The 26,806-nt window shown below is 53.3% G+C and overlaps 1 protein-coding gene across 1 annotated transcript; it reads right to left on the bottom strand.

Annotated features, from left to right (window-relative positions):
- Nucleotides 1-174: 174 nt before the first annotated feature.
- AXL (AXL receptor tyrosine kinase) lies at nucleotides 175-26,806 on the bottom strand. Its single transcript, XM_008706648.2, has 20 exons — nucleotides 26,656-26,806; nucleotides 25,380-25,602; nucleotides 24,731-24,831; nucleotides 24,038-24,214; nucleotides 19,005-19,085; nucleotides 18,747-18,862; nucleotides 15,090-15,300; nucleotides 14,654-14,793; nucleotides 14,188-14,338; nucleotides 13,953-13,979; nucleotides 12,377-12,509; nucleotides 11,988-12,079; nucleotides 9,587-9,682; nucleotides 9,382-9,459; nucleotides 7,872-7,964; nucleotides 7,354-7,475; nucleotides 6,648-6,757; nucleotides 3,266-3,425; nucleotides 2,651-2,787; nucleotides 175-2,034 (listed from the first exon to the last, which is right to left on the bottom strand). Exons 1-20 carry the CDS (start codon nucleotides 26,717-26,719, stop codon nucleotides 1,683-1,685), a joined length of 2,664 nt encoding a protein of 887 aa, XP_008704870.1. The 5' UTR covers nucleotides 26,720-26,806; the 3' UTR covers nucleotides 175-1,682.

Genomic DNA, 26,806 nt, shown 5'->3' with positions numbered 1-26,806 from the left:
CTGTGTATCTTTGTGTCTCGTGTCTTTTTGTCTACGTGTATGCTCATTTCTACCCTCTTCGTAAAGGGAGAACTCCTAGACCCCCACCAAACCCTTCTTTTTACTGATAGGGAAACGGAGCTGCCAGGGAGAGGGGCCACGTGACAGCTGAGTGGAAACAAGAGGAGACAGAAGTGTGGTTATAAAGTTTTATGTGATCTGAGCCCCTCCGGAGGTGCCAGAGTCCACACCTCTGTACAGGGGGCTTGAGGGATTGGCTCAGGGGGGCAGCATGGCCCAAAAGGAGAGAAATTGTCTCCTGGGGAAAGGAGGCATCCCCAATGCATTATTGCACAGGATTGAGGGGAGGCATGCCCCCACATGAGGGGAGGAGGAAGCAGAGGTGGCTCAAAAGGCAAGAGTCACACAGAAGAATACCATAAGATTAGAACCTTGGAATCATACCTTGGAATTCTAGACCTGTAGACCTTTAGAAACTGACAACGTTTGAATCATAGAACTACAGTGCCTAGGATTTTAAGATTTAGAACTGTGGATTCTTGGACCCTTAACTAAAATCCTAGAAAGGTGGACTGCAGCATAGGACCTAAATGTGTCCAACATTAGAAATGATTAGAACTTTGGTTATCTAGCTAGTCACAACTAACTGTAGTCTTATACCTTAGATGCTAAGGATCCAGAATCTTGGACCAATAGAGTCTAGAGCGTCTTGGAACATAGAACAGAACAACATTAGAATCTTAGAGTTTAATAATCTAGAATCTTGAAGCATATGGTCTAGAATTTTAGACACAGAATCTAGGTTCTTAGACTAAGTCTTAGAACATCCCATCTTAGAACATTAGACCTTCGAACCTCCATCTTTAGACTCTTAGAACTTTTGAATTGCAGATTCTAGAATCTTAGATCTTTACGATCCAGAATCTCATAATAAGAGCTTCAAGGATCATAAAGCCTTAGAACTTATAATAAACCACTATTAGAATCTTAGAACCTGAGAAGATAAAATCTTGAAGGCTTATGATGTAGTCTTATAGCCAGAAGATTTACAGTCTAAGAGGCTTAGAACTTCAAATTTTAGAACATTAGGCCTTAGAATCTCCGTGTCTAGAATTGCAGAATCTAGAATCGTATACTGTAAGGACTCAGAAACCCAGAAAAACAAAATCTAGAATCATAGAGCCTTGGATCCTAGAACTAGAATCTTAGAGCTTCAGAACCTAAAATCTTGCGGGCTGTATCAAGAATTCTAGAACCAGAAAAATCTCGAGCTGTGGACTCTCAGAGCCTTAGAATATAGGCCTTGCAAATTCCATGTCTGCAACCTTGGCACTTTAGAATTAGACACTTTGGGATTTTAGGTCCTTAGAGCCAAAGACTAATAGCATCTTTGAAACCTTGAACCTTTGCATCTAGACTCCTTAAACCTTAGAATCTAGAATCTTGGAATGTTAGACTTGGAAGGACCCTTAGGGATTGCAGCCCAACCCCTTCATTTTACACATGGGGACACCGAGGCATGGAGAAGAGAGAGGATCAGTCTGGGGGGGAAGTGCAGTAGGTAGGAAGAGAAGGCTGTAGTCGGGAGTGAGACCTGGAGTGGGGAAATAGTTGGGGGGAGACTCCCCCAGTGGCAGTGCCGAGCTTGGGTCCTGAGAGGGAGTCCCAGGTGGAGTGTCGTCTCAGGCTCCATCCTCCTGCCCTGGGGGAGCTGGGGAGCTCCTGTCGGCAGGCAGGGTGGGGCCAGGGGCTGTAGAAGGGCAGAGGACATAGCGTCCAGCGGGATGGACCTCAGCCGCAGTGAGACAGCTGCAGGAATCCTTAGGGTCAGGCTGGGTTGGGGGGTCAGCTCCTCCAGCAGCTCCAAGTGGTTCAGGATGACCCCCGCCCTCATCCATGTTGACATAGAGGATTTCATCGGGCTCCTGGGCAGGGGGCAGGGCCTTCAGCGTGTTCTCCAGATCTTCCCGAAGCTCTGAGAAACTCGGCCGGTCCCGGGGGTTTAGCTCCCAGCACCGGGACATCAGCGCATACCTAGGGCGGCAAAGTGAGGGGTGGGAGACTGAGGAGGAGCTCAGAAGGGGAGCATTCTGGGAGTCTGGGGACATTTCATGGAACTGGAAGGAACCATGAGCAGTTTGGGGGCTTCTATTGGGATTTGGGAATTCTCAAGAGTTTCCAAGGGGGGTCCTGGGACACTGGGGAGCTGGAAAGGGTCTTGGGGAAGTTCTCTGGGTATCGGGTGGTGTTCTAGTGAGGGTTTGCTACAGCAGACTTTGCCCTCAAAGCGCTGGATGAATGCTCTGCTCTCCTCTGTGCGCTGTGAGACAGCAAAGTTTGATAAGCTCTATCCTAAAGGATCCGGAGGACATCTCAGAGGAGACCCGTGAGTTTGGAGAAGCTCAAGATGGCAAACTGGAGGGCTGGCAGAGGGTCCTGGGTGTTGAAGAACATTGGGGGAAGTACAGGTGCTCAGGAGTCTGGGGTGAATTAGAATTTGGGGGAAGTGGGGGATCTCAGCATGGGTTCCTCAACAGTCTGAGGGATTCTCTGCAGCTTTTAGAGGGTTGGGGCCATGTGTGGGTGCTCAGGGTTTTGGAGTGAAATCTGGGATGGGGTGGGGGTGGGGTGGGGTCCTGAGGATCCTCACAGTCCATCCAGACAGCCCACAGGCTGCTTCAGCCGGTTTCCCTGGCACAGGTAGTCGTAAATCTCGCTGTTTTCCACTCCGGGATATGGGGTTTGGCCCCGTGTGGCAATCTCCCACATCGTCACCCCAAAGGACCACTGTGGGGAGTAGAGGGGAGAGAATTAGAGGGTTTCTCCTGCACAAAGACACCCCAAACACATGGGTTCATAAATACACCCACACGTATGTGCACACATGTCCACAGCGACTTTAGCAGGTGCCTCCTAGCTCTTCATAGCAACCCGGCGCAGGGACATGCTCCCAGAGATCACTTTTGTGCACATACAGACATGGTCATCATGCACACATCCATACACACTTCACAGACACATGGTCTCGTGTGTTGCCCTTCACACCCTGGCTGTACACACATATACATACTTACCACTGCCTCTCCCAACCTAAACTGTCCACGCGTTCCCCCGTATGAACCTGCCACCATGCACACGTGGACCTGTACATATTCCCAACATGTCCACACCACCATTCACAGATGCCCACCACACCCCCAGACATGCCTAACCCCTGTGGTCAGGCCCCTGTGCTGCCCCCCACTCCTGTCAGGGCGGCACCTACCACATCGCTCTTGCTGGTGTAGACACGGTCAGCCAGGCTCTCGATGGCGATCCATTTGACTGGCATCTTGGCGATGCGTCCCTGGCGGTAGTAGTCCCCATTGTAGATCTTCTTGGAGAGCCCAAAGTCCGCCACACACACAGACATGTTCTCATTCAGCCTGCCCAGATTGGGGAGAGGAATGGGGTGACCGCCCTGCCCCCTCCACCCAGAAGCCTGCCCTCACTCTCAGACGCGTCTCCATCCCCCGCTCTGGCTGTCCTCCTTGGGGGTGAGGATCTGTCAACCCCAGACCAAAGGGAAATGTGTCTCGTCTTGTTCCCTCCATGTGAAGTTCCATAAACACACCCATGTAACCATCACCCAGATTAAGAAACAGAACATTGTGGGACGTCACCTGAATAAGGAATACCACAGAGCAAAGGAAAAGAAGGAACTAACCAATATGTACAGAGATGTGGGCTAACCTCAAAAACATCACGCTGAGCGAAAGAAACCAGACGCAAAGGAGTACAAACTGCATGATTCCATTTACGTGACATTTAAAAACAGGGGACTCGAGTCCATAATAAGGGCTTTCCCCTTGGGGCAGTGACTGGGAAGTCCGTTAGGGTGCCTGCCAGGGCCTAGAAATGTTCTTTGTCTTGATCCAGTGCTGGTTGGTAGAGGTGGGTCTACAGACAAGCAAATATTCATTGAGCTGCACACCTAGGGTGTGTATGTAAAATATACATTGATTTTTTTTAAGTGTGAGAAAGAAAGAAACACATTACCAGTCCTCCTTCCTAGTCCTCCAAGGGAAGCCCCAATCTCCCTCCCTCCCTCCCTCCCTCCCTCCCTTCCTTCCTTTCAAGATTATTTATTTGGGGGGTGGCAGAGGGAGACAATCTTCAAGCAGACTCCCTGCTGAGCACAGAGCCAAAGTGGGATGCCGGGCTCAATCCCACCACCCATGAGATAGTGACCCAAGCCGAAACCATGAGTCGGACACTTTACCGACCGAGCCACTCAGGTACCCCCACAATCTTCACTCCTAACACGCATGGATTGCTTTTGCTCGCTTTTGTGCTTTATATAAATAGAAGATTCTCTAATTTTTGCATCTGAGTTTCTTGGGATTCTATTTTTTTAAGAATTGATGATTTCTAGCTAGGGGGATGGGCTTGGGCAGTGACCAATCAGAGCAGACCCTGGAGGCCCCTCCTGTGGCAGGAGTTAACCTTCAACTGCTGGGTCCAGGGAAGGTCAGAGAATCACGGCAGGGAGGCAGAGGGGTGATGCTTAGGCATCCAGGCTGGTGGCTGTGGAGGGGGTGGGAGGCTTGGGGTAGTGGCTAGTTGCCAACTAGGTGAGAAAGAATTTCAATTTTTTTTTCAAAGAACTTTCTTTTTTTCTTTTCCTTTTATTTGTTTATTTTTTAGGAGGTGGGGGAGGGGCAGTGGGAGAGAGAATCTTAAGCAATTCCACACCCAGTGCAGAGGCCAACACACGGCTCTGTCTCACGATCCTGAGATCATGACCTGAGCAGAAATCAAGAGTTGGACGCTTAACTGACTGAACCACCCAGGTGCCCCAAGAACTTTCTTTAAAAAAAAAAAAAAAGATTTTTAAAATTTATTTATTTATTAAGTAGGCTCCATGCCCAATGTGCAGCTTGAACTCATGACCCGAGATCAAGACTTACATGTTCTACTCACTGAGCCAGTGAGGTATCCCTTAAGATTTTTTTCAGTAATCTCTATATTCAACATTAGGCTCGAAATCACAACCTGGAGACCAAGAGTTGCACACTCCACTGACTGAGCCAACCAGGCACTCCTCGATATTTCAACTTAACAAAAAAAGCAACAGGTGCATTACACTGGATGGTCTACTCTGATTTTCAGTGCCATTGTTTCATAGGGGGCTTGCCTAGGATCAGCCCAAGTTGCAGAAGGAAAGGAATTTCCATTTCGACTGAGTCTATTGAAGCCTTTACATACATTTTCCAGTTAACAGGAAATACAGGGAACAGAGGAACAAGGCAAAAGCCACCTCAAGGAAACAGACACATATATGTCATTCCTACAAGACAACAGGCCTGGTCTCTTCCAAAAGAATATGCCGTAAAAATATAAAAGGGGGGGTGGCGCCTGGGTGGCTCAGTCAGTTACATGTCCGACTCAGTTTCGGCTCAGGTCATGATCTCAGGGTCCTGAGATCGAGCCCTGCCTTGAGCCCCTTGTAGGGCTCCACACTTAGCAGAGTCTGCTTATCCCTCTCCTGCCCCCTCTGCTCCTCCCCACCCTAACACGCATGCACACTCCCTTTCTCTCAGTGAATAAATAAACTCTTAAAAAAACAAAACAAAACCAAACGTGGTGGTGGGGGAGGCTATTCCAGATTAAAAAGGCCCAAAGGGACATAACAAACAAATGCATTGGGAGGACCTTGAATAGATTCTGATTTGGGGGGGAAAAACAGCCCTACAAGACATTTCGGAGGACAACTGAAGAATCTGAATATGGATTGGATGGATATGAAGTTATGTTGCAGAATTATGGTTAATCTTAGGTGTGACAACAGAACTGTAATCATTTACGTGTAAATCCTCATTCTTAGGAGATACCTACTGAAGGTTTAGGGGTCCGGTATCACCATCTTGGCAACTCAGTTTGAAGAGGTTGAGGAAAGAGAGAAAGACAGAGAAGAGAGAAGAAATATGGCATCATCCCCACCACGATGATGTATGGGTGTCCACTGCACAATGCTTTCAACCTTTCTGTGGGACTGGACTTTTTCCACATAAAGAATTGGAGGAAAATAAAGAAACGTTCATATCCCCAAGAGTCCTGCGAACGTTTACACGTCTTGAAGAAGATTCTGGTTCTCCAGCTCCAATATTGTAAGGAAATTAATAGTCAAAGCCTGTGTTTATAAATACATGCACCAACCCCACCTTAGTTTAATTCTGGCCTATTTTCTGGCATGTCTATTGGCAGGGCGGTGGGGGGGGGGTTCTGGTCCCCTTATTCAGTGTGGCCCCTTCCTAAGGGCAGCCCCAGGCAAGGCACTCAGCACAGAGGGGGAGAGAGATGAGGCTTCAATGTCCCCACTGTCATCGGTCATCTCTGCCCCTTTGCTCACCTCATGCCGCCCACTGAACCCACCCTCTTGCCACATCCAAATACCCCTCCAGGATCTCAGGTCCAGGCCCCCTTCCTCCAGGAAGGCTTCTCCAATCCCCTTGCTGACCTCTCTATCCCAGTCCTGAGTTCTGGTCTGTCTGAGGGGTATGTGTGTCTAGACCCCTGTCCCATCCTGGAAGGAGGGATGCGGTTCCCCTGAGGACGGGACGGGGCGGGCGGTAGGGGGGGTCGTCTGTGGAAGGCTCAGCACTCACATGCAGTTCCTGGCGGCCAGATCTCGGTGTATGAATCTCTTGGTACTCAGATACTCCATGCCACTGGCTATGTCTGCCATGAACTTCACCAGCATCTGAGTGGGCAGGAACTGGGGGCAAAGCAGGACGGAGTAGAGGTCAGCAGCCTCCCTGAGATCCATCCCTCCTTCCTCCCTCCCTCCTTCCCTTCCTGTGTGTGCCTATCTCTGCCCTGCAGTGGTTTCCCATGGCTCCAAGAATTAAACCCAACCTTTTTCCAACAAGGCCCTATATAATCCCCTCCAAGTTGATGTCCTACTGTCCTTGCCCTGGACGTGCGACCTACGCTCCAGCCAGGGGCCTCCTTTCTGGTTGTCAGACAGACTATACTTGTTCCCGCCTCTAAGCCTTTGTCTATGCTGTGCCCTCTGCCAGAACTGCTTCTCCCCAGATCACCCCACTTCCCGCCTTCAAGGTCACCTCCTCAGTAAAACCTCTGTCCACCCAAACTAACTGCCTGGCCTCTCTGTGGTTCATCTGACTCTGTTTCCTTCCTAGCACTTAAAGTTCTCTTGCTTATTTATTTGTTAACTTATTTATTGGCTGGTGCCTTCCCCGGCACACAGCTCCACGAGAGCTCCATGGTCTTCCCAGTGTCTGAGCGGTGCTGGGTACCTGACAGGTACTCCATTAATACCTGTGAACCAGACAAGTAAATGTCCCTCACCACTGGCTGGTCGCCGAGCCGGGAATAGAGAAGGAAACTGTGCAGGTCTCCATGTTTCATGAAAGGTAAGATGACCACAGGTGCCGGGAAGCCCTCTCGTTCGGAACCCTGGAAACAGACGCCTGAACCCCCCGCCCCAGGCAGCCCTGTCACTCCAGTTGGGCAGGAGGGGAAGCCATCCCCTCCCTCAGCTATGTCTCTCCCTCCCCCTCAAATCTAGCTTCCAAATTTTGGGGGGTGGGGGGTGGGTGGCAAGGACGAAGCTTCAGAGAAGCCATTTCCAGCACTGTTCCCAGGGAAGTTTCCAGAGCCCTCCTGGGGACCTCAGCTATTTCTGGGAAAGGTCAGAGGTCACATTCCAAGCTGAGGGAAAGAAGGAGGGGGGAGCTTGCTGACTCTGAGGGAGGGGGGAGCAGGGAGCCTGGCGGTTTGATCTTCCCAGGGCTGGAGGGAGGGGTCTTCCTTCTGGAGTGGCCTCCACGGAGCCTGTAGATGCCTTAAACCTGCCCCTCCCTCACCAATGAGCCTCATGACGTTGGGGTGGTCAAATTCCTTCATGCAGACGGCTTCACTCAGGAAATCCTCCAGCTCCGACCTTGTACAGATAGCAACTTGGGGGAGAGAGGAAGATGGATAAGGAGGAGGGGAGGGGAGGGAGGACTCTTTCTCTCCTCTCCTTCATCATCATCTTCATCAAACATGATTACTAAGTACCTGGTGCTGCACTCAGCACTTTATATAGACATTAACTCATTAACTCTGAGGGGCAACTCTTATTCTCCCCGATTTAATGATGGGGAAACCAAGGCACGGAATGATTAAGGAATCTGCCTAAGGACACACACAGCTGGCAGTGGAAGAGGCAGAAGTGAAAGCCAGGTGGGCCGGCTCTGAGGTCCCCATGTGAGGCTGCTTCCCTGGGGATCCATACGATTACTCCCTTTTTACAACTGGAGACACTGGCTCATAGGGGCAAAGCAGCTCACCCAAGATCACACAGCTGGGACTCAAACCTAGGTGAAGAGCATAATCTGGTGCGTAATCTGGTACGTAAGAAGTGCTCAATAATGAATGAATGGAAGACACTGATGACTCTATAACCCAAGCTTTTAGCCCCAGTGATTAAGAAAGCATCCTTCTTCCCTCACCACCAGCCAGAGCCTGACCCTCAATGCCTCTTCCCTGTATGGAAAGGACTTGGCCCTGGACTTCCTGTGCTGTGTGAGCCTGGTCTGGCTCCTACCCTCTCTGACCATGTAAATAATATAGTCGCAGTCCACATTAATTGCACATACTACATAACACCTCCAGCATTAAGTGCTTTGGCTCACCCCAGGAGGCAAGGATATTATGATCTTTTTTTTTTTCCAGATGAAGAAACTCAGCTCAGAGAGGGAGGGTCACTTGCCTGAGATCACACAGCTGGTTAATGTGGAGGCCAAGTGTGCCTCATTCCAGACCTTCCCCTGTTCTCTTAGGAGGCCGGTCCCCCAAAACTACATTTCCCAGGCTCCCTTTCATACCATTTTCCTGTTGGAGTTCGCCAATGGGAAGCACTGATGGGAGACAGGCAGGTGGGTGGGCAGAGAGGGAGAAGTTGGGGTATTTAACCTTGTCCCTTACTGCTTCCAGCATTGCCTTGATGGTGGCTGTGTGTTTCAAGCTCCCACAAGGCAGTCTCCAAATCTGCAATTCCAAATCCCACCCTGGCCGTGGGCTCTGGTGACATCACTTCCTCCCTCTGCCCTTTAGGCTTTGGGGTGGAAGTAAGGTACTGCTACTACTAATCTCCAGCCTCACTGCTCCCAGTTGTTCCTGTGCCTTTGTAGTAAACCTCCCCCTATTAAATTCCTTCTGTCGAAGTACCGAGCATGGACTCCACTTCCTGTCTGGAAACCCTGAGATTCTGTGGCAGGGCTAATTTGCTACTCGCTTTTCTGCTCTTCTGCCTTGTTAGGGACATAGGGAAAAAGCCTAGGGTTAGAGGTTGGGGGTCCCATCTGTGCGGACATGTAAGCACAGACTCACTCTTCATTGTCTTCACGGCCACCTTGAGGATGGAGTCATCCTGGTTGAGCTGGCCCTCCATCACTGCTCCAAATTCTCCTGTAGGGGACCGGAGGGAGACATTGACCTCAGAGGGGCTTTTGGGGACTGCATTTCCTGTGACTGGGTATGGGTGGGGAAGTGAAAGACTTCATGGTTCAGGGGAATGTGCGCATGGGGAACTCACCTTCTCCCAGCGTCTTCCCCAGGGCCACCTTATGCCGGTCCACCATCACATCCCGAAGCTTCTCCTTCAGCTCTTCACTGATGCCCAGGCTGTTCACTGCATGGGGGGTGGGAGTGGACAGAGCCGTGGAGCAGGGCTGACACTCAGGAGACATTTGGATGTCAAGAGGGATGTGCCCATTGTTAAAATACTGAAATACTTCTGAATTCAAAACCAGCTACTGCCCTGAGCACACATCCCACCCTAGCTCCTCCTCTAGGCTCCCTGAATCTTCTCCCAAAACAGCAGCTAAAGGGTTAGAGCCGGGCATATAATCTTGCACCACTGGGCGCCCTAATTGGTCAGTGTTCTGCCATACCAGTTGCTAAAAATATTTCTTAACTTTTTATTGAATTATAATCTGCACAAATCATAAGGGAGCAGCTCGGTGATTTCTTTCTGAGAGAGAGAGAGGGAGCGCACACTCCCATGTGCGAGATTGGGAGGAGGGCCAGAGAGAGAGGGAGAGAGAGAATCCCAAGCCGACTCCCTGCTGAGCGAAGAGCCTGACATGGGGCTCAGTCTCACAGTTCTGAGATCATGACTTGAGCTGAAATCAAGAGTTGATTGCTTAACTAACACAGCCACCCAGGTGCCCCCCCTTACTTTTTAAAAAGATTTATTTATTCTACAGAGAGTGCGCACTTGAGCGGGGCAGGGAGGGGCAGGGGGAGAGACTCTTCAAGCAGACTCCTTGCTGAGTAGGGATTTCCCCATGTAGGGCTTGATCTCACAACTCATGAGATCATGACCTGAGCCGGAACCAAGAGTTGGACACCAACCCCGACGGAGCCGCCCAGCGCCCCAGCTGAGTGGATTTCTACAAAGCAAACACAACAGTGTAACCAGCACCCAGGTCAAGAACAGATCATGACCTGTCCTCTCAAGACTGGCCACCTTCCTGATTTCTCTTACCATAGATTGGCCTTCCCTGCTTGGGGATATTATCATCAATGTGGAATCCCATACTATGTTCTCTTTTGTGTCTGGTTTCTTTCACTCAACACCGTGTCTCTGAGACGGCTGTAATGTAGTTGTTGTGCATGGTTGTAATTTATTCTCATTGCTCTATAGCAACAGTTCTCAAACTTACCGGGACCCCTTCACGTTCTTAAAATTACTGAGGACGGCAAAGAGCTTTCGTTCAGGGGGCTTATACAGACCGACACGGACTGTAGTCAAAATTAAAGTGGATAGATTTTTCAAACACAAGAATAAACAGCCACATGTTCATCGACCAACAGAGTGGTGACATCATCACGTATTAGAGAGCTTCTGGAAAACTCCACGGAACACGTGTGGGAGAACGAGAGTGTAAAAGGGCAAATAACATCTTGGAATTGTTATGAAAATAGTTTTGACCTCATGGACCCCCTGCAGAGGGTCTCAGGGACCCCCAGGGACCCGGATCACACTCTGAGGACCGCTGGTGCACGTTACTCCACTGGAACGCCATGACCTCCTTGCTTCCTATTCTTGCTCCTCTTAAATAAATGTCTTTCCCAGCCCCTTCCGATATCTCCCTGGGGCCCCGGCAGCCTTCTCACGGTGTGCTGGGGAGAGACATCACTCTGTCCCTTTCCTCTCTGGATTTAAGTTTCCCCAGCTGGAAAGATGAATAGATTTGACGAGGTGGCCTTGGAGGTCCCTTCATAGCTGGGACCCTCCATAACTCCACAGTCTCACCAAGAGTCTAGAGGTCTAAGGACCTTGGGTTTTCAAGATCTGAAGGGTCTATAGTATTGAGCCTGTGATTGTTTCGGCCAGGAGCAACTCTACCTCTCTAACATTCTATAATTCGAAGAGGCAGTTCAGAGGATGGACTTCAGAGCAAAATGACCTGATTTTGAAACCCAGTTGTCCAACTTGCAAGCTGTGTGGCCTTGAGGAAGTTACTTAACCACTCTGTGCCACAGCTTCCTCATTTACGAAGTGTGTGTGGGGGGGAGTGACGCACCTACCTCATTGGGTTGTCGTGAGGATTCAATTAAATGACATTTTAGCACCTGTCACATAGGAAGTGCTAGGGTTGGCTGTCATCACTGGCTTCACAATCATCCTACCATCTTCGTCCTTTTCATCACCATCATTGTCATATTTACCATCATCATCATTACATTGTTCTAGGATCCTGTGGCTCTGTGGTTTGGTTTTTCTATGATTTTTTTTGTCTAAGGCCCTATTATTCTAAGGGTCTGTGTGGTTTCACAGTTCCGTTGTTCTTAGGGTCTGTGGTTCTAATGTCCTAGCATTCCAAGATCTTTGGAAACTTTTGGTTCACACATTGACAAAAGCCCAGCAGGCCCCAATCTCTATACTCGTTATCCCCCCACCAGGGCGGGGAGGTGTGGGGTTCACTTACAGGTGGCTTCAGTGGTCCGGCGGCTGTAAGACTTGCGAACACGGTACCTGACCACCAGCTCACCCCTCTCCACTGTTGGTTCAAACACCTCTCTGGGGGGAATGGGCAGGAGGTGAGGGCAGGGCAGAACCAGGTGCAACCCCCTCCTTCTGACAGCAGTGAAAGTGAACACCACCCTAACCCCATGCCCTGCCCACACTCCCCTCCAGAATTTAGCTGATCATGTCTTGGACTTCTAAGCTCTGCCTTCCATTCATTACCCACACCCTTGATCTCATTCTGATTCTTGGTAATCTCTTGTCCCACACCAGCCTCCTCACGGTCTCCCTGACTCCAGCCTCTCCATCCCAGGGCACACTCGCCTCCCTACTCACGTAGTTCCAACTCACCCATAGCGGGTCTCCTTCTTCCGCCGGTGGACGAGGAACAGGGCCAAGATGAGGACACAACCAGCGGCCACAACTGCTCCCAGCAGTACGTACCACCAGGGCCATGAGAAGGCAGGGGCTGGGGGCTCACTCACTGTCGGGGGGTATGGTACACAGGTCATGGAGGAAGCCCTGGATCCTCCTCCCCGGGCCCCAAAGATGTGATGTTGGAGGGAGACAGATGTGAAATAGATAATGAGGCATGTGGTAGGGTGCATTCCCTTATCCAAGGAGATGGACTTGGGTGTGGAAAACAGGTGAGCGGGGGAGAGAATGTGTGGAGCATAGGATGGGTGTGTGGGGTGTGTGCAAGGAGTATGAGGCTTTTGGACAAATGGCCAAGGAATGGTCTTGAGTGTGCACGGACAATGGAGGGGTTTCCATAAAGCGAAGGATGGGAGGGAAATACATGTGCAAAGAAAGGTGCACAGAATGTCAGAGGAGTGTTGGAGGAATTTGGGGTATGTGAGTGAGGACTAGTCAAGGAGTTTTATTTGTTATTTAATTAATTAATTAATTAATTAATTTTTTAAAGACTTTATCCATTTGAGATTGAGTGAGAGAGCGAAAGAGTGAGCACATGAGTAGTGGGGAGGGGCAGAGGGAGAGGGAGAAGCAGGCTCCCTGCTGAGCAGGGACTGATGCAGGACCCGATCCCAGGACCCTGAGATCATGACCTGAGCCGAGGGCAGATGCCCAAACGACCGAGCCACCCAGGCGCCCACGGAGTTTTAGATACAAGTAGTGAGCAGTGATTTCTAAGGATGTAACTCTAGTGTGAGAGGAGTGTGGACACAGGATGAGCTGAAATGGTGTGTAAAAAGGGGGGAATGGATACGTGCTGAGTGTACCAGGAGTTTGGTGTGGGGCTGTGCAGAGTGGGAATGGGTTAGGATTGGTGAAGGGTGAGGAGTGTCAATGGGTACACAAGGAGAACTCAAGCGTGTGTGATAGTGTGGACCCAAATTTCCCAGTATTTGCAATGTGGGATGTATGGTGAAGGTGTGAAAATTGTGCGCTTTGTGAATGAGACTTGTGGGTGTGCACTGGGTTTGGGAAGCATGGGTGAGGAACATAGGATTGTAATAGGATGAAAGGGAAAGGAGGCTGGGATTAGTGTGGAAAGGGTACGCAAAGAAAGGCAGGAAGGCACGTAAGGGGTACTTGACGGTAGTAGGTTTAGTTACAAGAGGTGAGCTGTAATAGTACTATGAGGATACAGTGGGTGTAGAAGGAACGTTTGAGAATTGCTGGAGAAATATTTGAGAGGGATGGATTTGTGGGGTATAACTCATCTGTCTGCCCATCCATCCATCCATCCATCCATCCATCCATCCATCTACCATTCATTGAGTACCTACGATGTATGGGGCCACTCCAGGCAACACCATCAAGGACCGCACAAACCCAAGAATTAGAAGATTAGAGTGATGAGTTTGAGAAACATGAAAGCAATGGCAATGGGTATGTTTGTGGTGATGGGGTCCTCAATGGGCGCTGAGCGAAAGGAGGGAGGAGAGAGGGTGAGAAGCCTTACCCAGCTGGTGGACTGGTTGTCCTTGTCCTGTGAGGAGAAAGGACAGAAGCAGGACATGCTCAGAGAGGTAAGACTGGTGTGACATGGGTGAGGCTCTCAGTAAGATTTCGGGTGGGAAAAGAGCCTGGATTGGGGTAAGTAACACTGAAAGGTACAGGGAGCGAGTAGGGGTATCTGGGCGAGACAGGGTCCTTGCGAACTGGTTGCAGGGGGCTGAGCAGGACTGTGGAGTTACCTGGGCGCCAGGGCTCTAGGGGCACAGGGAGGCTCCAGGGTCCATCCCCAGCAGCAGTGTAGGCTGCCACACACACCGTCAGGTTGGGCACAGTCCTGTCCCCCCGCAGCTCCAGGGTCACCTCTCTTTTTAGCCCTATGTCCATGAGCACCTAGGACATCCGGATGGAGCATCAGGGTAGAGCTCCCACCCCCCGCCCCTAAGTCTTAAGACTTCACCCTTGGCCTCCAAGTCCCCATCTTTCGCAAGCCCCCTCCTCCCCCACAGCCCCTCCCCCTACCTTCTCCTACCCTTCATCCCTCACCATCACCCCTACCTCCATTCTCCATTCCCATGCCCACTCCACAATCAGCTCCACTGGTACTGGCACTACCCCAACCCGCACCACTGTCCTGTCCGCTCTGCCATCTCCTCCCCATCTCTCTCCTCCCAGCCATTCCTCCCCAGCCCCGCCAGCAGCACCCACCTCGGGGGTGTCCTGGCCTCGATAGGCCAGCCGGTACCCCAACAGGGTGCCCTGCAGGGGCGCCCTTGGCTCCTGCCAACGCACGAGGGCTTGGCTCCCATTCCGCATGGCGCTAACGTTCTCGGGGGGGCCCAAGGGCACTGGAGGACAGGAAAGAGGGGAAGCTGGCACCCCCACCTCTTCCTGACCCCCTCCCCTGTTCCCAGGAAGTGGGACCAATGTGCAAAGGGCATGCGCGTGGGCAACTCGTGAAGGCCTCCCATGAGAGGAAGCACAGGGAAGAGGTCTGGGAGAAATGCCAGTGGGCCATGCTGAGGAGTCAGGGGCTGGGTGGGAAGGACTGAGGCCACATGGGGTAAATGGGTGACAGGAGATGCTGGAGGTGGCACTGATGCGAGCAGCGAGTGACATCTGCCTCACACCAGCCCCTTCTTACCTCCCTCTGGTGTCTCCACAGGGAGCCAGTGGGTCCAGGGTGAGGGGCCCTGGCTACTGGTACAGGCCAGCCGGATGTGGTAAGGAGTGTGAGGATGGAGACTGCCCAGCCGAAGTCGGTGAGGGGGAACAGACGCTTGCAAGGTGAGAGGCTCCTCTGGGGGGTCTGGTTCTCCCAGCCGGGCGCCCACCCCATCGTCTGACAGCACAGCCTGGGGAGAGGGAAGGGGTGTGAGGACAGGACAGACACGAAATCTCAAGAGGGGTCACACAAGTCGGTAGTGGTGGTCCCAGTGTGATGACACAACTTTGCAAGGGTGTGTGTGTGTGCGTGTGTGCGTGTGTGTGTGAGTTCCATGCTGGTGTAACACGGGCACCTGCATTTGCAAAGTGAGAAGACTACCCAGTTCCATGAAGTGGCTCTGTCATCACTCGCTAAAGCCACCTTTGGCAAGACTTTCCCTCTCTGAGCCTCAGTTTCCTCATCTGGAACATGGGGGCTTGGAGGAGCGAGTGCCTTCCCGGGCTGCCTAAAGCCCTGAATGTAGGACAAACTGTACAGCACATGGCAGGTGGTCAGCGACGATGACAATGACATTCAACCACAGGCAAAAGCAATATCCTACAAGAGAAGTCAGAAGAGTGGGGACCTCTGGAGGCTCAGGGATCCTTGCGGGGAGCTGGTGGGTGGTGATCTGGAAGGTGGTGACATGGGCGAATATTCGTGTTTAACTATCTAGGTATACACCAAAGATTATGCCCATTATGTTTACCTTAATAAAAAAGAAAAATCCTTTACACATCTGAACTCATTTGACCCTGACCTCAGCCCTGTACGTGGGTACCGTGTGCATCCCCACTTACAGAGGATGACAGTGAGTCTTGGAGAAATGGAATCATTTGCCCAAGGTCACCCGCATGTCACTGATGAAGCTGGGAACTAGACCCCAACCTGTCTTCAAAACTTGTGCTTTGGGGCGTCTGGGTGGCTCAGTCGGTCAAGTGTCTGCCTTTGGCTCAGGTCATGATCTCAGGGTCTTGGAATCAAACCCCATGTAGGGCTCCACACTCAGCGGGCTGCCTGCTTCTCCCTCTCCCTCTCCTTCTGCCCCTCCCCCTGCTTGTGCTTACTCTCCCTCTCTCTCTCCCAAATAAATTAAAATTTTAAAATAAATAAGAACATCGGCGATAGTAACAATACGTCTCCTCTGTCCAGAGGCAGCAGAGCTTGCTAAGCATAGACGCTGGATCTGGAGTTCAGATCTAGCCTCCACCAGCCCCTAGCACTGTGCCTTAGTTTCCTCATCTGTAAAATGGGATAACAACAATGGCTCCCTAGCTTGCAAGATTGATTGAATTGATGCTTGTAAGCATTTAGAGGAGGCTGTGCACACTGAGTGTTTATTGTTATTATTGTGCGTGTGTGTGTGTGTGAGAGAGAGAGAGAGAGAGAGAGGTCGCCGGGCTACCAGTGTCAAACTCTGCACGCCCTATTCAGCGTCCCAAGTTGGGATGCTCGCCTGGTCCCCGGGAGTAGCACGATCAGCATGGCAGGGGCCACAGCAGGGGAAGACATCTGTACAGCCTTGCCACACAGAACCACAAACCCTCTACGGCCACACCATCACAGCCCCACACCGCAAGGAGGCTGCCATCCCCCCTCCCCTGATGGGGAGCAACCAGGGGACCCATCCACACTGACACACCTAGTGTTCGGAGGGAGTTTATTGCTCACTGGTGGGGACCCAAGATTCTTTGGGTCGTTTGGATCATTTGCTGTGTGACCTAGAGTAAGTATCTTTACTTCTCTGAGTCTCTGTTCCTATCTCTGGAAAATGGGCATCCAAGAGTTCCTATCTGGTAGGCTGTGAGGCTTAATGACACCCCGCACGTAAGCCGGTTTGCATAGGCTATTCACGGCTAACATTTCTTGAGTGCCGACCGTGTCCAGCACCCTGGCAAGTGCAATCCTGATGAACTCACGGACTTTTTACCACTACTCTCTGAGGTCAGTTTCTTTTTTCATTCCCATTTTACAGATGAAGGAAACCGAGGCCCAGAGAGGTTCAGCAGCTTGCCCAAAGTCACACAGACCCTGTGGGGAGAGGATCCCACCACGAGGCCTGGAAGGAGGTGGGCAGATAGTGGGTAACAGGATGGGGGGGGAAGCTGTCCCATGCCTGCTCTCTGACCTGCTGTGACAGATGGGAAGGGGAACCTCTGCTGGGACAAAGGGGACACAACAGGGACATAGGTCCAGACAGTCAGCCTCCTGGTGCCCACTCCCACTTCTCTTTTCCCTGTGACCCTCCCCTTCGAACCCTCCTGCCCCAGGCCAGGCACAGCAGGAAGTGAGCCCTGGAGAAGGAAGAGGACACACTTCTGCTTTTCTTTGACACTGGACGCGCGTGGGTGGGGTTACAACAGATGCCTGACCTGGCATTTGAGGGTCTCCCAAGTGGGCCCAGTCTTGGGGATTGAATCAGTTTTATCCTTTTAAGCTAATGGGGAAGGCAGGCCACTTCCCCTCTCTGGGCCTCAGTTCCTTACCTTGAAAACGGGAAGATTAGCAGATTACTTTCTAGGGTTAAAATGACAAGTGGGTGAGATAAAGTCCAGGGCACGTAACTGCAAGAAAGACAGCTCTTATTTCATCAAACGCTGGCTCTGAATGGTCTCTAAGGAGGGGAAGGGGGCTGTTTGGGTTTGAGGAGACAAGGGTTCGAATCCCACCTCGGCCACTTCCGGGCTGTGATCTTGGCCAGCCAAGTTGTTTACTCTAAGCCTTAGCGTCTCCATCTGCAAAGCGGGTGTCTCCACAGACCCTGCTCCATAAACGCACAAGGGGGTGTGCAGAAAGCCACAACACAAGGCCCATGACGCTCCAGAAAAGTTGGTCATTACTAATTACTGTCATCTGTCGTGGCAGGAGCTGTCCCACCCTCACTCCCACTTCCAAATCTCAAAGAACTCCAGGCCAGAACGGGGTCTCGTATTCAGAGAACTGTGTTTGTTTTTCATCTGGAGCATTTCAGTTCTCCTCCAGCAAACGTGTTGTACTCTAGGTCTGACCCTGTGCTGGGCAATGGTGAGGACCCAGTGGTGACTGAGACAGGCCAGGACCAGGCCTCCCAGAGCTCCCAGTCCAGTGGGGAAACAGACTCACCCCCAGACAGTGACAACCCAGAGTGATCAGGGCTGGGATGGGAGAAGCCCAGGGCTGTGGGCATCCGGTGGTGACAGACATGGCTCTGAGCCCTGCTGTCTCGGGCTTCCCAGTCTGGCCAGAGTCAATATTACTAATACGAAAAAAATAAAAATAAAAATAAAAATAAAACAGCTGATAGTTTATTATGCACTTCCTATGTTCCTAATACTGTTCTAAGTTTGCTCCTTGCCCTCACTCATTGAATTCTTACAACACGCCTATCTGCCCATTTTACAGATGAGAGAACTGAGGTCCAGTGAAGTTAAGTCACAGGTCCAAGCTCCTGCCGCCACTGCTGGTGGAGTCAGGATTTGAAGCCAGGACATCTGGTGTAACTGGAGGCTCTACTGTCTCTCAGCACACGAATGGCTGGCAAGGGCTGGTTTCCCAGGGAGGGGCTGGGGGCTTATGTGTGGTGGAGGGAGTGCCGAGCAGAATCTGAGGTCTCACCTGCAGGGTGCAGTGTGTGAGGGGGTAGATGCCGCTCAGGCCTGGGGTCCAAGCCACCTCCAGCTCTGTGGGCTGGCGGGAAACCAGGTGGAGGTCGCGGGGCCGCTGGGGGAGCACTGCAGAGAGATGAGGGGAGGGACTGACCCTGGGGGGCCTTTGCCCAAAGCTCCCCTCCACCCTCCTGTCCACTATCCCAGCTCTGACCTTTGGCCCAGACCCCACACCCTCTGACCCCACCCCAGCTCCCTTTCCTGTCACCTGTGATGGTGGCCGTGCGGGATGTGGTGACCCCCTTGGCGTTATGGGCTTCACAGGAGAAAGAAGACGTCTTGTTCAAGCCTGGGGAGTCATCGAAGGAGAGGCCCAGTGTCAGAGAGAGGAAGGAGGGTTTCCCAGGCCATGCTGGGCCACCTCCTACCATGCCGTGCCTGACAGTCAGTGTAGCCCACAAGGGCACCTGCTTGAAGGGCGGGGAAGGGATGAGTTGGGAATACAGGCCTCCATCCCCAGACCAAGGACAGGCTGGTGGCCTCTGTCCTAAGGTCCCACCACAGAGACACACATACATGCATTCACACACGGGCACAAACATAGATAGAGACACACATGCACATATACACACTCACACACAGACACACACACCTACACACAGAGACACACGTATGCTCACACAGACAATACTCAGGAACACACATGCCAAACACACATACTCATACGTGTATGCAGACAGACACACCAGGCACATACACCAACACACAGTTATACACACACATACAAAAGCACACATACTCATACCTAGACACACGCCAACACACACACAGACACATTCACACACACACAATCACATACTTGCACAAACACAGACAGATCACACTGAGTCGTACAGACACACATAGAGGCATGTATCCCTGGTAGACACACACTTAAGAAACAGGCCCTCATGGGTGTGTGTAAGGTTACAGGTGTTCACTCATTCATAAACTCTAAGCTCAGCTCCTACCGACCCCCGTTGTCCTCCAGATGTTTCTGGAACACAGGCAGCAGACACGTTCCCATCTCGGGAACTTTGATTTCTGTTCCGTCTGTCTTTCCACAGATGTGCATGTGGCTCCCTCCCGCCCTCCTTCACATCTGGGACTCAGATCCCACCTCTTCCGCCAACTGTCCCCGGCTGCCCCGTTCAGAGCTGGGACCTCACGTCCGTATCTAGCCTCTCCCCAGTTTTACTTTTCTTCTTCCGCTCTACTCATCGCAACACACTTTACCTATTACCTGTATGTCCTGCTCACTGTCAACTCTGCCATATATCAGCTCCAGGAGGACTGGGCTTTCTGTCTGTTAGGTCCCCTGCTGTGTGCCCCCAGGCCCACGATGGCCTTGCACACAGTAGGTGCTCCATAAATGCTTGTTGAATGAGTGAATGACTTTATGTGTGTGCCCTTGTGTACCTCCGAGTGTTTCTGGGTATGTTTGTAGAAATAGGAGCCTGGGTAATTCCATGGGTAAGTGACTTAATATGTGTCTGTTTTTTTTTTTTTTTTTAAGATTTTATTTATTTATTTGAGAGAGAGAGCATGAGCAGGGGGAGAGGGAGAAGCAGGCTCCCTCAGGGAGCCCCAAGTGGGGCTCCATCCCAGGACCCCGGGGTCATGACCTGAGATGAAGGCAGTCGCTTCACCGACTGAGCCACCCTGGCGCCCCACCCTGGCGCCCCACCCCGGCGCCCCAATATGTGTCTCGAGTAACTGTTTCTGGGTGTCTGGGGGTGGATTGCTTCCCCTCCCCAGTGTGGCGGTGGTGGGGACACAGGCAGACACACACATGCACAAAGACGCAAGCAGAGAGACAAACACGAGACACAGACAGACAAACACAGACATACACAGCACACGCAGCTATAGGACATCCCAGGAATGCACGCACAGGGAAATACAGACACACGCACAGTGCGCGGGGACAGGGTGTGAGAGGACCAAGTCCTGAGTCTGCACTTGTGACCGCAGTCCTGTGTGTGTGTATGGATGTCGCAGGCTTGTGTGCATCTCCTTGCTCGGTCGGTGTGTGTGTGTGAGCGCGGGCGCGCCTGTGTTCCCACCACCACCACCATCTACCCGCAGACACAAAGTTTCCTTTTCTCAGTCGGCAGAGGGAGTGGAATGAGGGAAAGTCGGCCCAGGCCGGAAGGGGGTGGGCAGGGAAGCTTCCCAGCGCCGCTGCCCAGGCGGCAGCTCCCAGCCAAGGTCAGGTGCCCGGCCGCAGCCCCCGCCGGCGGGGGAGGGGCAGGACAGCCCCGGGCCGGCTGCCGGAGGGGGCGGGGAGCCTGGGTCCGGTCCAGCCACCTGGCACGTGGGGGCCCGCCAGGGTCACCGCGCGGGGGCTGGCGCTGCCCGCCCGAGGAGCCCCGGGGCGGGAGGGAGTTCTGGAGCCGGGTCCTGTTCCGACCGCAGCATTCCTGCCCCCGCGTGAGTCACCGGGGCGCCCCCCTCCCGCTCTGGCACTTCCGGCAGCGACCGGGGGGCGCACGGCCCGGGATCCCCCTTTCTCGGCCTCAGCGCGCACCCTGAAGACGAAGAGAGCAGGGATGGAGGGGCCTGGGACCCCCCCCCCCTTCAGCGGGCTCTCCCTCCGAGACTGGAGCGGGCCCACTCCAGATGTGCTTTCAAGATGCACTGTCCCGCTCCCTCTCCTCTCCCGCTCCTCCTCCCCACACCCCCGCGCTTTTTCCAAGGGAATCAGAGGGATGGAAAGAGAGGGGGCACGCCCTGAGTCAGATCGAGGGACAGACACACACAAACGGACAAAATTCCTTGACACAGCACCTCCCCCCACCCTCGCGCGCGCACACAATGAATCACACTTAACATACAGGGGCCGTTACTGGCACAAAAACAGAAAACCGGGCACTGGCTAAGCTACATTAAGGGCTGATGTCACAAACACGCAGGGACACCAGTACCCACCCGGTGACTCGCGGGTATCTACACAGGGGCTGACATTGACGTACATACACAAAGAAACACAAGTATATCCACAAACATGAAGGCACAATCTACCATAGGTACGTTGACTGCAAACACCTAGCAACGCAACATCCTGCCAAACACACAAACCTGCAGGCTGAAACACACACAGCGAGCAACACACAGACGTGGAAGTCGAAGTGGTCCAGCAGATACACACGGGGACAGGAATAAGGTTCATGCTGACTGGCTTGCAAACCAATACAGCCACTCCTTCAAGCACAGCTGGACACTCAGGTTGCTTCGGACACAGTTACGGAGAAGCAGACTATACAAAAACACACGCTTGCGTAAACACTGGCGCAGACACACAGCTGCCGTGTGCACAGAGGGGGCACAGACACACACATACACACTGGTTGGTAAGTTTATCTACCAAGAGACAATCAGGGCTGAGGCTGATACGTGGGGAGACCGGACAGAAGCAGAGCGAGTCGTTACTGCCTGCTGTGAATCTCTCTCTCTCTCTCTCTCTCTCACACACACACACACACACACACACACACACACGCAGATACGGGGTCCCTGCGAGCGTCACACACCAGCACACTCACCTTGGGACCTATACGTGGAAACCACGGACACACGCATGGACACAGACAAATACACAGGGACAGCCAGTCAGTGGAAACACACCGAGGAACACCAAGTTGTCCACTGATACATCCTGCCGGCACAAGGAAACAGGTGCCCACACTGAGACGCACTCACACCCATTGATGCACACCTGTGAGGTGACACTGTCACTTCTCCACAGGGAGCTAAATGCAAAATAGCCACAAAACACTGCCTCGCCTCACTCTGCCATCTCTCCAGCCCCCCCCCCACTCCACCTTTACGCGGTGAGTCACAGCTGTGAACACACAAACACGAAGGAGGACAGACACCAGGCTGACACGGGTATTCTTAGACACACGCACACTAAACACCATCTAAGCCGGCCTTCCCTAAAGCACAGCCTCATACTAGAGGTTAATGCTGACAGGCACACTGAGACACGGGGCCAGAGGGACATGGATACATACACACCCAGACCTCACACACACACGCTGAGACACACACAGACGCCCTCCCCCCGCAGCTCTACCACACACTGATACACACACGGGCCCTCTCATGCCCATTTCTCCTTCCTGGGATGGGATGGATGGGTGACCCATCCCCCTCTCTCTTCCCATCTCCAGGGTCCTGCCAGGCTGACTCAGACCCCAGAGCCACGGGCCTGAGTCACCCCTCTAGGGGCTGGCATGCTCACCACCTCTTCCTTGCACACTCAGGGCCCCCGGAATGCTGAGAATGTGGACACCTCCCTCTAGCCCGGGAGACCCTCAGGCAGGAGTCCCCTCCCCAACCCAGCAGAGGGAGGCAGCAGGTTGGGGGTGCGGGAAGCTGATGCCCTCCAGGGTCCAGCTGCCTCCCTCTGACTGAGCCTCAGCCGGCTGTCTTCCTCCATCTCTCCTTCCCCAGTGAGGGAGAAGTCTCTGTGCCCGGTGGCCCTAGTGCTACCTCTGACCTCGCTGTGATCCCAAGCTAGGTCCTGCCCCGTCTCTGTCTCTGTGGTGTGGAAGGGGATGGTGACCCTGAAGCTAGGAGAGTTTCGGCTGTCACTCAGACCTCCCTGTCCTGTCTCTCTCCATCTTAGGTTACCTCCGTGGTCTCTCCTTTCCCACGTCTCTTGTTCTCTCTCTCTCTCTCCCTGTAACTGTCCTTCTCTGTCTCCCACTTTCTCCTCTTCCTCTGTTTTCAGCTCTGTCCCCCCAGTGAAGCTATTCCCATACAGAGGTGGGCAGGTTGAAGGAGGTGGAGGAGAGGAGGGCCTGGTTGCTTCTGGTGCCCGGCTTGGGGTCAAGGGCTGACAAAGGGGCATCAGGCCCACACACACATTTGGGCCATGGGACAGCTCAGAGGAAACCAGGGACAAAGAATTGTATTCAGACAGGCTGGGGGGGGGGTGAAGAGAGACAGAGGGACAGGGAGACAGACACACAGAGTAGCAGAAAGAGACAGAGAAACAGAGAGCCAGAGGACAGAGAGAAAAGGACTGAGAAAGCTTAGAGAGAGAAACGAGGGGATAGATATGAATAGAGACGCAGAGACAGAGAGACTCAGATAAAAAGAGAAGACAGAGAGAGAGACAGGGACAGAAAAAGAGAGAGAATGAAGGACAGAGGGACAGGCAGACACTCACACAGGGACATGAAAGGCTCCCTTGCTCCCCACTCCCATCCTGCCTGGCCCTCTATGTTGAGCTGGCCGCCTCCCCGGACTTACCTGGAACTCGAAACGTTTGTTGGGGACCATGGCTCATGGCTAGAGTCAGGGGGACAGCATCTCGGAGCCAGAGTAGGTCCACAGGCTCTGGGGGTCCCTGCGCCCGGCAGCTCAGATTGAAGGGGGTGTTGGCGGCCACAGTCCTGTCCTCAGGCTCCTCCAGGAAGTAAGGCAGGCCTGGGGGGGGTAGTTGCTGAGGTCCCTCTGAGCCCCCCAAGTGTCTGATTCACTGCTAGGATGTTGCAGGCTGTGGATTCTTTGACCCTGGTATCTGATCCCTCAGGACACCTGAACTTCCTTCAGATGTCTGACTCCTCAGGCCTCTACCCCCAAAACACGTGATCCCAATACCTGACTCCCCCACCTGTGTCTGATCCGTGGGGCCAGTGAGGAAGGCGCGGCCCCCACGGGCGAGGGAGAGGGTTAAGTTGTACCTCTGACCCCTTATCCGATCCCCAGAATGTCCTACCCCAACGATGTCGACCCTAGGACATGTCACAACCCCCAAGATGTCTTCTTCCCTAGGACATATAATCCCACCCAGGCCTGCCCCCAGTAATTCCGAGACTCCCCAGCTTCCCGGACCCTCTAAAGATCTCTGACACTCCCGGGATGCATGTCCCCTGAATTCTCCAGCACCCTCTGTCCACTCAGGTTTCCTGCCCACCCATGACCTCTGCACCCAGGGCTCACCCTCCAGCCCAACGTAGCCAGGCTGGGACACGAAGGTCTTTCCTCCCAGGACCACCGCACACTGGTACCACCCTGCGTCTGAGAGCTGCAGGGAGGAGATTCTAACAGGGCAAGAGGAGAGAGAGAAAGGTTCAGGGTCAGCACTGGACACTGGGTAGGGGTCATCAGAATTGAAAGAGTGGGGGCGCCTGGGTGGCACAGTGGTTAAGCGTCTGCCTTCGGCTCAGGGCGTGATCCCGGCGTTACGGGATCGAGCCCCACATCAGGCTCCTCCGCTGTGAGCCTGCTTCTTCCTCTCCCACTCCCCCTGCTTGTGTTCCCTCTCTCGCTGGCTGTCTCTATCCTGTCGAATAAATAAATAAAATCTTAAAAAAAAAGAAAAAAGAATTGAAAGAGTAGGGGTCTGGACTAGAAACTCCTCAGAGCTAAGAAGTGGGTACTATTATTAACTCGTTTTACAGAAGAGGAAAGTGAAAGCCAGGGTTACATCACATGCTCCAAGCCACACAGCTAGGGAGCGGCCACACTGGGGGTCCAGCCCAGGTGGGGCTCCTGCCCATAATTTTTCACCCACTGTATGATGGAGGTCTGGGGCAGGGGACAGGGATCAGGAGGCATGCCGCTGGCCGGGGTGGGGGAGGCTGGGCACCTGAGTTGGCTGACCACTTTCCAGTCATCCTGCCCGTCTTCACCGAGGGGCACCTGGGTCTGGGTACTGTCTGCCAGCTCTAGCGTCTGTCCGTCCCGAAGCCAGGTCACCTCGGGGGGCTCCCCCTGAACCTGGAGCTCGCACTGAAGGGCTCCCATTAGTCCCCGGGCACCGGTGATGTTCCTTGGACTCCCCACAAAGGGGTCTGCCTCCGCCTGTGTGCCTGCAGGGAGATGGGGAAGTTAGCTTAGGAACCCCTGCTCTCTTCCCAGCCTGCCAGGCCCTTAGGCCCACATAGTTGTAAAGTGACCTCAGAGGGGGGTGGAGGGTGGAGGCTTTGGGGGAGGATGGGAGACTTCCCAGGGGACTGGGGTCCGGCTTCCATCCTTCCTAGAGGCCCCGATCCTTGGTCTATTGGGAAGTAGGCCGGGAATCTGGCAGCCTCCCACGCCCTGGACTGCCCGGCAGGGCCAGCCCCTGCCCCCCGCTGCCCTCCCTTAGGGTCTCTAGAGACTTGACAGACTGGGCTGGTGGATGGTGCGGAAGAAAAAGAGGTGGGGTGGGAGAGGAGACAGAGAGAGAAACAGGGAAGGAGAGACAGAGAGAAGCCAGCCAGAGTCAGGCATGAGGAGTCAGAGACAGCAAGGGACAGAGACCGGAGAGACACAGAGGTTGAGAGATGAGGAGAGAGATACCCCTGAGAGGGGAAAAAAGTTGGGGGAGAGACACCGAGGCAAACGGACAGAGAGACAGAGACAGACAGAGGGAGACATTATAGAGACACCTAGAAAGTAGGGAGAGAGAAAGCCGGAGATCGGGACAGAGAAATGAAGCCCCAGAGAGATGGTGGGCTAGAGCCGGCTCCAGAGACCCCCGTCCCAGAGATGGAGCAGACAGTGATGGGGTAAGGACAAGTGTGTGTGGGGGGGGGGGGGGTTGACAGTGACAAGGGTTTTCCCCTAGAGCTCCGGAGCCCTCCTCACCCCACTGCCTGACTTCGTACTCCTTTCTGGAAGATTCCTTCCGGGGCAGCCCCCAGCTCAGCCCCTCTCCCTAAGGCCCCCTGAGTCAAGTCCGGCCCCACTCGGGCCCCCAGCTTCTCTGTCTGTCTCCCTCTGTGTCCACCTCTTTCTGTCTCTGACCCTCCCAGTTTCTGTTTCTTGTCCTGTTCCTCTCTGAGCCCCTTTCTCTCCCCGGCCAATCCACCCCCACTCCGCTCCCTCCTGCCCCAGCCTAGCCCTGGGTGGTCCTCCCCCGACGGGCCCCCATCACTCACCCTTGGGGGCCACGCACCCCCAGCAGCACAGCACCAAGCACCAGGCCAGCGGGACCCTGTCCATCCTCGGGGCACCACGCAAACGATGCCAAACTTTCCTCAGAAGTTGCTGGGCACCCTGCGGGGGAGGGGGCAGGGCCGGGCTGTCCCC

The sequence above is a fragment of the Ursus maritimus genome, unplaced genomic scaffold (assembly GCF_017311325.1).
Source record: "Ursus maritimus isolate PB19 unplaced genomic scaffold, ASM1731132v1 scaffold_19, whole genome shotgun sequence".
NCBI lineage: Eukaryota > Metazoa > Chordata > Mammalia > Carnivora > Ursidae > Ursus > Ursus maritimus.
The sequence above is the reverse complement of the archived record's forward strand: the minus strand, read 5'-3'. Positions and strand labels throughout refer to the sequence as shown.

Coding starts and splice junctions, on each gene's coding strand:
- AXL (XM_008706648.2), bottom strand. CDS start 26,719: ATGGACAGGGTCCCGCTGGCCTGGTGCTTGGTGCTGTGCTGCTGGGGG. Junction 25,603..26,655: donor GGGGTGCGTGGCCCCCAAGG/GTGAGTGATGGG, acceptor ATCTCCCTGCAG/GCACACAGGCGGAGGCAGAC. Junction 7,965..9,381: donor GGCCGTGAAGACAATGAAGA/GTGAGTCTGTGC, acceptor CTCTCCCCCAAG/TTGCTATCTGTACAAGGTCG.